The sequence below is a fragment of the Lontra canadensis genome, unplaced genomic scaffold (assembly GCF_010015895.1).
Source record: "Lontra canadensis isolate GAN:19392208 unplaced genomic scaffold, GSC_riverotter_1.0 scaffold23, whole genome shotgun sequence".
In the NCBI taxonomy this organism is placed as follows: Eukaryota; Metazoa; Chordata; class Mammalia; order Carnivora; family Mustelidae; genus Lontra; species Lontra canadensis.
In genome coordinates this window covers 12,398,963-12,411,036 of record NW_022631017.1, presented here as the reverse complement: position 1 = coordinate 12,411,036, position 12,074 = coordinate 12,398,963, and the positions used below count along the sequence as shown (strand labels likewise).

General features: G+C 32.4%; 1 protein-coding gene across 2 annotated transcripts in view; it reads right to left on the bottom strand.

The window, feature by feature from the left end:
- Positions 1-12,074, bottom strand: part of KPNA5 (karyopherin subunit alpha 5) — a 47,751-nt gene that overhangs the window by 25,638 nt on the left and 10,039 nt on the right. For both annotated transcript variants that reach the window (XM_032862373.1, XM_032862375.1), the window contains exons 6-7: positions 10,865-10,996; positions 8,582-8,670 (exon numbers count right to left, since the gene is read on the bottom strand). In XM_032862373.1, coding sequence (XP_032718264.1) covers positions 8,582-8,670; positions 10,865-10,996 — 221 coding nt within the window. The remainder of the gene's footprint in view (positions 1-8,581; positions 8,671-10,864; positions 10,997-12,074) is intronic.

Here is a 12,074-nt window from a genome sequence, read left to right as displayed (position 1 = left end):
TTTATTTTTAAAATTCTGAATCTATGATCTGAATGGATCCTTACAAGACACAAAACATGTCCAAAATAAAGGGGGTCATGGAAAACTGATTTATTTCTATATACTTTATTTTTTTAAACCTTGACAGATTTATTGTTTTTAAGTCACAATATAAAGTAAGAGATAATATAATTTTGAATATGAAATCTTTACACTGGGACTTTTGAGAAGCAGAAAAGGGAATGGATTAAAGTCTTATCAAAAGTAGCCTAAACATTACAAATTAAGGCCAAATTATCTTAGTAAAAAAAAAAAAGATACAAAACATTGGGTTTGGTGCTTAATTAAAATTATTCGCTATACTTTAAAAAGAATATTATATTACATTGTTTTAAATGATGAAAATAATACATTTCAGGAAGTAAAGAATACAGGGTCAAACTGAATGAATATCAGCTACTGAGAAGAGGTGTTTGTTTTGAACAGATTGTCAGAATTTTCGATCTGCAACCTATTACAAGTATAGAGAAATTAGTTCTAAAAAAAAAAATCCCTATTCTGTAGTGAACGTGGCAAAAATGGTGGAGATGGTAACTCTGGCAGTCTGTCAACCCCCCAGAAACAACCAAAAAAACCCTGTAAACTTTGTCAGAATTGACTTTATCAGAACTCTCGAAGATAGTCAAAAGTTTATAGTAACCAAGAAAACTTTTAACTAGGAAAGGGCTGTGATGTGGTAGGAGAGATTTCAGGCAGTATAATTTACCCTTGGCCAACTCCCCCCCAAGTCTGGCATCAGTCTTAAAGAAGAAAGCTAGAATTCCCACTGTGGGTTCCTGGTTCCAAAAAGGAGCTAAGGACACTTGTTTCCAAGGAATTGTGTTTGTCTGTTTTGATCTGTGTGGGTGCTCTCTGATGGACTAATGCAAGGGGCCTGCCTTTGTTTTGTCTAACTGGGAACTCAATAAGATCAACAGATAAATTCTTATCAAAAACCATGAAGAAAAGAAGGCAATGAGATTATATTTAAACTGTTAAAAGAAAAAGCTGTCACTTAATATTTCTATATCCTACAAAACTATCCTTCAAAATATCAAAGAGAAAGCAAAAGATTCCTAGAACAAAAGCAGAAAAACTCATCACCAGTAGATCTGCTTTACAAGAGCAACTGAAAGGAATCCTTTTAGCTGAAGTGAAAGGACAATAAACAATAACTCAAAACCAGAAGAAAAAGAATACCACCAAAAATAACTATACAGATAAATCTAAAGGTGGTAATTTTGATTTGTAATTTTCTTTTTTTCTCTATGATTTAAACGACATACATAAAGCCGTAATTATAAATCTATCTTAACTGGCATACAATGTATAATGTTATTTTTGACAGTAACTTAAAGGTGGTAGAACAGAGATGTACAGGAGCAGAGTTTTTCCATAATATTGCAACTAAACTGGTATTAATTCAAACAAGATTACTGTAAGTTTAAGATGTTAACTGTACTCCCTGGACTAATCATTAAGAAAGTTAACTAAAAAATATACAGAAAAGGAAATGAGAAGGTAATCAATACCATATCTTACCCCAAAAAATCAAACACAAAAGAAGGCAATAAGGAATTAAGAAATGAAAAAGATATAAAACATAGGAAACAACAAAATGGCGGAAATCTTTCCTTGTATTTATACTGAATGTGAATGGATCAAATTCTTGGATTAAAAGGCAGGGAATGGCAGAATACATTTTTAAAAACCCCTAGATAAACAAACAACAATCGACAAGCCATCTATACTGTACTCTACATGACACTTCACTATTTTTTAAAGATTTATTTACTTTAGAGAGAGGGAAGAGAGCATGTGCAAGAGCAAGGGAGGTGTGGAGGGGAGAAGGAAAGAATCTCAAGCAGACTCCATGCAGAGCACAGAGCCCCAGGTGGGACTCAATCTCAGAACCCATGAGATCATGACCTGAACTGAAACCAGTAGTCAGACACTTAAACAACTGAGCCACCCAGGAGCCCCTACAAGATACTCACATTAGATTTGAAGACAAATAGGCTGAAAGTGAAAGGATGGAAAATGATATTCCATACAAATAATAACCCATAGTTATACTAATATCAGACAAATAGACTTCAAGTCAAAAATTATTTTAAAAGACGAAGAGGACATTATATATTGATAAAAAAGTCAACCCATCATGAAGCTCTAACACTCATAAACTTAGAAGGCATAACAACATAGCAAAATACACAAAGCAAAAACTGACAGACCTGAAGGGAGAAATACACAGTTATACAATCATAGTTAGAAACTTCAGTACATTGTTTTCAGTAATGGACAGAACACCTAGATAGAAGATCAGTAAGAAAAAAAGAGGACTTCAATAACATGATACACCAAGTAAACATAAAAGACACCTATACAACATTCAACTCAGCAACAGCAGAATATATATTCTTCTCAATTGCACATTAAACATTTTCCAGGATATACTGTATATTAGATGATAGAGCAAATCTGACAGACTAAAGTTACACGAAGTATCAACTCTGTCCACAGTGAAACTAAAAATCACTAATAGAAGAAAAACTGGAAAATTCAATATGCAGAAATTTAAAAAAACATAGTCTTAAGCAATCAATGGGTAAAAACAAAAAACAAAATGAGAAAATATTTTAAAATAAATAAGAATAAAATCAAACATACTTAAACTTAATGGGATACCGTGAAAGCAATGCTCAGAGAAAATTTTATAGCTATAAATACCTGCATTAAAGAAAGAAGATCTCAAATCAATTGCCTAAACTTCCACCTTAAGAAACTACATAAATCAGAGCAAACTAAACCCAAAGCTAGCAGAAGGAAGGAAATAATAAAGAGCAGAAGAGTAAATGAAATGAAATAAAGAGCAGAAAAATACTAGAGAATGAACTACCAAAAGTTGATTCTCTGAGGAAAAAATCAACAAAGTTAACACCTTTACCTAGACTGATAAAGGAAAAAAGACTCAAAATTAAGAATGGAAGTGGGGAGGGGCAGGTGCCTGGGTGACTCGGCTGAGCATCTGACTCTTGATTTTGGCAGAATTGAGCCCCTCATTGGGCCCTGCATTCAGTCTGCTTGTCCATTGCCTCCTGTTCCCCCTCTCCCCCACCAGAATAAGCACAGGTACACGTGTATGTTCACTCTCTCAAATGAATAAAATCTAAAAAAAAAAAAGAAAAAAAATATTAAAAAAAAATTAAAAGATGTGGGGCTATTACTACTGATATTCCAGAAATAAGAATATAAGTATAAAAGAATACTATGGGGGTGCCTGGGTGACTCATTCAGTTCAGTTAAGTATATGGCTTCAGCTCAGATCATGATCCCAGTGTCCTAGAATCAAGTCCCACATCAAGCTCCCTGTTCAGCAGAGAAGTCTGCCTCTCCCTCTCCACCTGCCTCTCCCCCACTCATGCTCCCTTCTTGCTCTCTGAAATAAATAAATAGAATCTTAAAAAAAAGGACTATGAGCAAGAGTAAGCCAACAAATTGAATAACCCAGAAGAAATGAACAATTAGAAATTATATATAAACTACCAAAATGATTCAAGAAGAAACAGAAAATCTAAATAGGCCTATAAGGATTAAAGATATTGATCAGTAATCAAAAACCTCATAATAAAGAAGAGTCCAGCACAAGATGGCTTCACTGGTGAATTCTACCAAACACAAGAAGAACTGAATCTTTCTCAAACTCTCCTGAGAAATAGAAGAGAACATTTCCTAACCTGTTTTATGAGCCAGCACTACCCTAATACCAAAGCCAAAGACATCACAAGTATAGACCAGTATTTCTAATAAATACACACGTAAAAATCTTCAACAGAATTCTAAGAAACTGAATCCAGCAATGGTTGTATACTATAACCTAATGGAATTTACCTAGCAAGGCAAAGATAGTTCAATGTACAAATAATAAATAATATACATTAACAGAATGAAGGTGGAAAAATGTGTGATCCTGTCAATTGATGCAGAAAAAGCATTTAAAAGAACCCAACACTCTTTCATAATAAAACACTCAACAAACTAGGAAAAGGAGCAAACTACCTCAACATGATAAAGAACATTTATGAAAAATCCACAGCTAACAACATACTCAATGGTGAAAGTGAAACCTTTTACTCAAATCAGAAACAAGACGCAGATATCTAATTTTCCCTGTTATGCAACACTGTACTAGAAGCTCTAGCTGGAGCAATTAGGCAAGAAAAAGAAATAAAGGTATCCAAATTAGAAAGCAATAACTGAAACTATTACTATTCACGGATGACATGATTTTATATAGAGAAATTTAAGAAAATCCACAATGAAACCCTATTAGTGTTAATGAATGAATTCAACAAAGGTGCAGGCTACAAGATTAAAGCACAAAAAGCAATTGTATGTCTATACACTACCACTGAACAAGTAAAAAAAAAAAAAATTTCATCTAAAATAGTGTCAAAAAGAATAAAATACTTAGGAATAAATTAACCAATTCTGTACACTGAAAACTAATTCATATGGAATAGCAAGGAGCCCTGAATAGATAAAACAATCTTTTTTTTAAAGATTTATTTATTTGAGAGAGAGAAAGAGAAAGCATGCACGAGCAGGGGGAGGGGCAAAGGAAGAGGGCAAGGGCTAGAGGGAAAGAATATCAAGCAGACTCCCACTGAGCACAGAGCCTGATGTGGGGCTTGATCTCACAACTCATTAGATCATGACCTGAGCTGAAATCAAGAGTCAGACACTTAACTGACTGAGCCACTCAGGTACCCCTAAATAGCTAAAACAATCTTGACCAAAAACAAATACAAAAACAAACAAAAAAACTGAAGGACTCACATGTTCTGATTTTAAAATTTATCACAAAGCTACTCTAACCAAAACAATATGGTACCACTCAATGAGTAAAGAATACTCTCTTCAACAAATTATGCTGTGATAAGTGAATGCCCTTGCATCATATAAAAAATTAACTCAAAATGCATCAAAGCTGTAAATATAAGAGCTAAGACTATAAGACTCTTTGAAGAAAACATAAGGACAAATATTCATGACTTTTGATTTGGCAACAGTTTCTCAAATACAACACCAAAAGAATAAGCAACAAAAGGAAAAAAATACACAAACTGCATTTCATCAAAATTAAAAACTTTGTGACTCAATGGACATTATCAAGAGTGAAACAACCCAGAAAATGCAAAAAAAAAAAACTGTAAATCATTAGTCTGATAAGAACGTATTCAGAAAATATGAAGAATTTTTACAACATAGCAACAAAAGATAAGTAACTGAATTAAAAATTATTCAAAAGACTTAACAGACATTTCTCAGAAAAAGATATAGATATAGTCAACAAACCCATGAAAAGATGTTCAATGCAAATCAAAGCAAAATGAGATACCATCTCACACCTACGAGGGTGGCTTAAATCAGAATAACAAGTCCTGGTGAGAACGTGGAGAAACTGAAACTCTCATACACTGCTGATGGGAATGTAAAATGCTGCTGCTGCTATGGAAAACAGATCCTAAAAAGTCAAAGATAGAGTTAGCATATGACCCAGCAATTCTCTTCATAGGTATATACCTAAAAAGAATTAAAAGCTATTTAAACAAAATCCTGTACATGAATGTTCAGAGGAATACTATTTAATCAACAGGTAGAAAATAAATGACCATCAACTGATGAATGGGTGCACAAAATAGGTACATCCATACAAGAGAATGTTATTCTGCTATAAAAATAAGAAGTACTGATACATGTTATACTATGGATGAACCTTGAAAACAATATGCTAAGTGAAAGAAGCCAGATATGAAAAGTCATACAATGTATGATTCCATTTATATGAAATATCCAGAATAGGCAAATCCACAGACAGCAGACTAGTGGTTTCCAAGGGCTGAGGCTAGAAGGAAATGGGACATGACAGCTTAATAGGTATTGGGATTTCTGTCTGGAACTAGATGGTGGTGATAGGTATAAAACACTGCCAGTGAACTGTACATTTTAAAATAGTTAAAATGATAAATTTTATGTTATGTATATTTTACATATATGAAAAAAAATCTGTTCTACAGGTTTTCCTACAGTCTTTGAAACCTCCGAAAACCATAACTCACTTAAAAATAAAATAATTACATTAACTTTCTATATCAGGAGTTGAAAAACTTTTTCAGTAAATATTTTAGGCTTTGCAGGTCTTTTTCTGTAGCAACTATTCAACTCTGCTGATGTAGCATGAAAGCAACCATAGATATTAAGTGAGCAAATGGGAGTGATTGTGCTCCAATAAAACTTAATTTACAAAACAGGAAGCAGGCCAGATTTGGCTTGAGGCCTGTAGTTGGCCAAGCTGTGTTGTATACTATTCTTTATCTATATTAATGAGGTTATTATAATCATTAAAGTCAAATTAAATTAAAACAGTAAATGTGTCAGTATATGAAACCCGCAGTAGTAAGATTTACATTTGCTAATTTATGTTTACTACAGTTAAGTTTACTGAGAATCAAATGGAAGTAGAATAAAATTAAAACTCAAACAGAATTGATAAAACCATACATTAATAGAAGTTTTACATTTACTTAAGCAATAGCTAAAACACAAATTTCAATGTGAACAACAGATAAACCATAATCTTAATAAAAGCCAATAACTTTCTTTCTTTTGCCCAACAAAAGTGAGTGTATCTGGTAGCTAGGTTGACATAAATTCTTTTTTGCTATTTTTCTCAATTTTTTAATGAAACTTTCAAACTTTCTAACTTTTTAAGCCTACTTATTTTCTGAAATTCATTATACTTATAACTAACACTACATAGCTGGGTACTTTTTCTCCATTAGAGCTTAGTTTTTAGTTTGGTTTCTTTGGTCATGATTAAAAGCTCCTTAGACCATTTAAAGGAATTAGACCTAAGAAATGTTTACTTACTAATTCAGAAATAATTAGCAACTTGAGATAGGAATAAGAAAATGAGACAGAGAGCAAAAGTAAAAAGAAACAAAGTGCTCAGTTAATCTATGAACCATATAATGAGGCCAGACAAATCTCAAATTGAAAATTTAAGATACTTTCAATAGTATGAATTTTTTTTTAAATTATGTTAGTCACTATACAGTATATCATAGTACATCATTAGTTTTTGATGCAGTGTTCCATGATTCATTGTTGCATATAACACCCAGTGCTCCATGCAATCCGTGCCCTCCTTAATACCCATCACCAGATTCACCCAGCCCCCTGTCCCCCTCCCTTCTAAAACCCTCAGTTTGTTTCCCAGAGTCCATAGTCTCTCACGGTTCGTCTTCCACTTCAATTTCCCCCCTTCATTTTTCCCTTCCTTCGCCTAATGTCCTCCATACTATTCCTTATGTTCCACAAATAAGTCAAACAATATAATTGACTTCTTCTGCTTGATTTATTTCACTCAGCATAATCTCCTCCAGTCCCATCCATGTTGATGCAAAAGTTGGGTATTCATCCTTTCTGATGGCTGAGTAATAGTCCATTGTGTATATGGACCACATCAGGGAAATTCAAATCAAAACCACATTGAGATACTACCTTACACCAGTTAGAATGGCAAAAATAGTATGAATTTCAAAATAACCCTGATATTGAACTCTAAATCAGTATTTTCCTTTTATAGCTCAGCTAAATTCTTAAATACTTTGGAACATTAACTTTGAATAAGACCAAAGTTAGAGTAAGTGGTTCAGTGCCCTGTACATAGTTAAGTATTCAATGTTTGTTGATTGAAACACTGTGAAATCACTCTGTCCATGGAAAGTTACTCTCTCTAAAAGAATAAAATACCTTTTGCAAGCTAATAACTAAAAATTTATTCTTCCTTTCAATTCTTTAGTTTGGAGAGGATGGCTAATAGCACAGAAACAATAAAATTTTTTCCTTTTACCATCTCCTCAATTACTTTTTTCTTTTTCACTACATGCCAGTGGCATCTAGCCTAAAAAAAAAAGACCCTCTTAGTGAATGATAACCAAGATGAATAAAGGAATCTACCTTTGAAATAATTTTATGTAATTTCTGTAAAGGTCCCTTACATTATAGGGTAATTTCTTTTTTAAAAATATATAATGTATTTTAAAAAGAAACTCCTAAATAAATCATTTAATTCTAATTCCAAAAGAAAAATCTCTTATGATCTTTGTTCTCTGAACATTTCCATATCAAATATAAAAACCTGATATCCTAAATATATCCTCTGTTCTTGTACTAAAGATTTCCTCCTTTAGCAAAACTTAAATTTTTATTGTACTAAAAACTACCACATATCCTTATTTTGTAGAATTATTACTTCAGCATAGTAAGCATCAAGCACACAATAAATACTATTAAGTATGGCTTAAGAAAATATAAAGAACAAAACAAAACCAGAAAATTTCTTGGTTTGCTTTTGCTATTGCTCTTGCAGAAATAGCTAAACATACCCCAAATTTAAAAGCATCACCGAAGAACGTAATTGTGTATGTAGAAATACAGTGCAGGATAATTTTCTTTTCCAAAACTAGTATTAATTTAATTGTGATAAAGTACTTACTCTAAAAGAGGTGGAAGTATTTCACAATTCAAAACAAAATCTCTGCATTCTGCATTGTCACCAGCAATATTACCAAGTGCCCAAACAGCCTTAGAAAAATGAGAAAAAAATATTCTGTTACAATATCTTAAATAAGATGCTCTCTCTTAAGAATGAGATTTTAGTACAGAATGAACAAAGTAACAGTTTCCAAGATGTTAAAAAAAAATGCTAGTAGGACAGTAAAGAAAGTTTAAAAGTACCATTTACTAATATTTTTAATCAACTGAAGGATAGGGCATTAACATTTTTAACATTAGACATGGTGAAATGTTTATTCTGTTCAACAAAGATGATAGTCTGTCTACTCCGAATCTACATGGAGAGACAAAATATATCAATTTAGTGAATTTTGCAATTACCTATACTAGAAGTTTGTTCCTATGCCAAGGACTCCACTCACTGGGAAGGGATTGATTTATAAAAGAAGGGAAGGAGAGACAAAATATAGAGAAGTGAAGTAAAGCTACTAAGAGAATTAGCTTGGATTGATCTCTGAAAATAAGCTTAGAATTAGTCCAGGTTCATTATAATTTTTTAAATAATTTAAGTAAAAGATCAAATTATTCACTTTTTAAATTTCAATTAAATGACAAATTATGCAAATGCAAATCATCATTTCATTATATTCTCACTTCACATTTTTCAAATACGTGCAAAAGTAGACATAAGTTACTTTTTCAACTGGGAAAATTTTAACATTTAAAACATGTGTTAGTATTTTTAATATCTACCCTAGGCCTAAGTTTATTTCCTATTTTTTAAGAAAAATCTTTTACAAGACATGTGTCTGAACCAAATAACCCATAGAGCCACCTTAAGAAAATCTTTTGAAGTAATGACATTTTTCACCCTGTGAAGTCTAATACTGGTGGGGAAATTATTATGTATAGTTTCTTTGGAGGTCAACTTTGAAATACATGATTTAGAACTTGAAAAATTTTTCTTTTACCAGGGTTAAGTCATTTTTCCTAATGAAATAATCAAGATATACATACAGATTGATAATGATGTTTATCATATTAATACGCCAGAAATTACTCTAATATATAACTGAGAAACAGACACAAATTATGGTTCATACCTGACTAGATAATGAGTAATCAGGAAAATTTTCTTGGAAGATTAATGCCATTAGAAAAGGCTACAAATATCAATTAAGTGGGGAAAAAACCAACCCGTGTGTGTGTGTGTGTGTGTGTGTGTGTGTGTATACATATATATGTACATATATAAAAACTAAACAGATGGGATGGTAGATCAACAGATCAATTTGTCCTAAAAATAGTTCAAAACAAAAACATTTATTTTCTTTCATTGGTACAAAGTAAATGTGATTAAATTTTCCCTCTTATAACAACTGTGAGAATTTATGATGTCTATTTAAAAAGTTACATTAGGGGGGCGCCTGGGTGGCTCAGTGGGGTAAAGCCTCTGCCTTTGGCTCAGGTCATGATTCCAGGGTCCTGGGATTGAGTTCCGCATCGGGCTCTCTGCTTAGTGGGAAGCCTGCTTCCCTTCCTCTCTCTCTGCCTTACTCTCTGCTTACTTGTAATCCCTGTCTGTCAAATAAATAAATAAAATCTTTTAAAAAATAAATAAATAAATAAAAATTAAAGAAAATAAAAAGTCACTTTAGGGATCAGGAGGGAGACAAACCATAAGAGACTCTTAATCTCACAAAACAAACTGAGGGTTGCTTGGGGGGAGGAAGGGTATGGAAAGGGAGGCTGGGTTATGGACATTGGGGAGGGTGTGTGATATGGTGAGTGCTCTGTGAAATGTGTAAGCCTGACGATTCACAGAAATGTAGCCCTAGGGCAATAATACCTTATATGCTAATAAAAATAATTTAAAAAAATAAAAATAAATAAAAGAGCAAATTGACTAATGGCTTAAAAAATTTTGATATTTTAGAAAGCAGTAACAAAATAATCTATGTACATGCAAAGAATAAGGAGTCAGACCAGCCCAGGTTTAAAATTTAGTTCAGCCATTCACTGTGACTAAGTAGATTACTAACTTTTCTGAGTCTCAGTATGCTTTTTTATATAGTATGCTTTTTCTGATACCTGACATCATACCTACAGGGAACCCAGGATTATGCCTGAGACAGTGCATTCTGGCTTCCTTCTAATTTGACACTGAAGAGAAATTACTGTATTTTAACAAATGCAATGCACATGCAACTTTCAAGAGAACATTAAAATCTAGTAAATATAACCATTCAGATTAGAAACATACCTGCTCTTGCACATCTTCATGCTCTGAATTAAGAAGTTTGATAAAAATTGGAACAGCCCCAGTTTCAATCACTACCTTGGTATGCAGAAAAGTTCCAGATGCTATATTAGTTAATGCCCATGCAGCTTCAAACTAAGGAAAATCAAAGGTAGAATAAATGAAAGCACCAAAGAAATGTCAGAAAAAAAGGGAAGAAGAGAGGGAGTAAAGAGTTAGATGGACAAGTCTTTAAAGACTGATTTATTATTAATAAGATTAATCAGATTTCATAAATAAAAACCCTTGGTTTTAAAAAAAGGACTCAATCTGGAAAAACAAAACTGAGAATGTAATGAAAGTTTTCAAAATCATGAAAAATAAATGAACACATCTGAAGTTGTATTTCACAGAACTCCTAATGCTTACTATTTAGAGAGCCAGGAGTCCTAAAGCAAGCAGTTTAAAAATAATGAGACACTACTTAAAAGAGCAACAGTGCATTTATGGAACTTAGAATCTTAAAAGGTACTTTTGTTTCCTTAGGGATGGATCACCTAGTTCCAACCTCATTTAAGAAATTAATTAGAGAGACTTAGATGATTTGTTCAAAGAATTCACTATTAGCAGAGCCACAGGCAGGACTTGTATTCCTGTAAGCAGCAGAACCTCTGAAAAGTCATTCATATCAATTCCACTTAAATCTGAATATACTTAATTGTGATGGATTTGTAATAGAAGAAACAGAAAATTCAACCCATGGCTCCCAAACAGTAAACTAGCAAAGTACTGAAAATGATCTATAAATCCACAGGCAAACTAAAGAGTGACCATAACTTCAAAAATATTTGGCACAGACAACTTTTCACATGAAAGGTACATATCACTATGATTAATAAAATAAAATTTTATTATTTTAATTTTGTTATTTTAATAAATAAATATTTTAAATAAAAATACAAAAATAAATGTATTAAAAATAAAATTTATAAAAAGTAAATTAAAACAATATTTTAATTTTGTAATACAATGCCTTACACACAATATATGGCTAAAACTAACACTCGATTTTATTTGTATTTACTCATTTCCTCTTTCATTCATTCATAACTAAAAAGTCAAATAATTAAGTATCAGGAGGCTTGGGTTTTAGTCTGGACTTGAGGCTTAAATAGAAAGCAAATGAACTAAAAATCATGACCTGTAGTCCTTACAGACTACACCTAAAGACCTT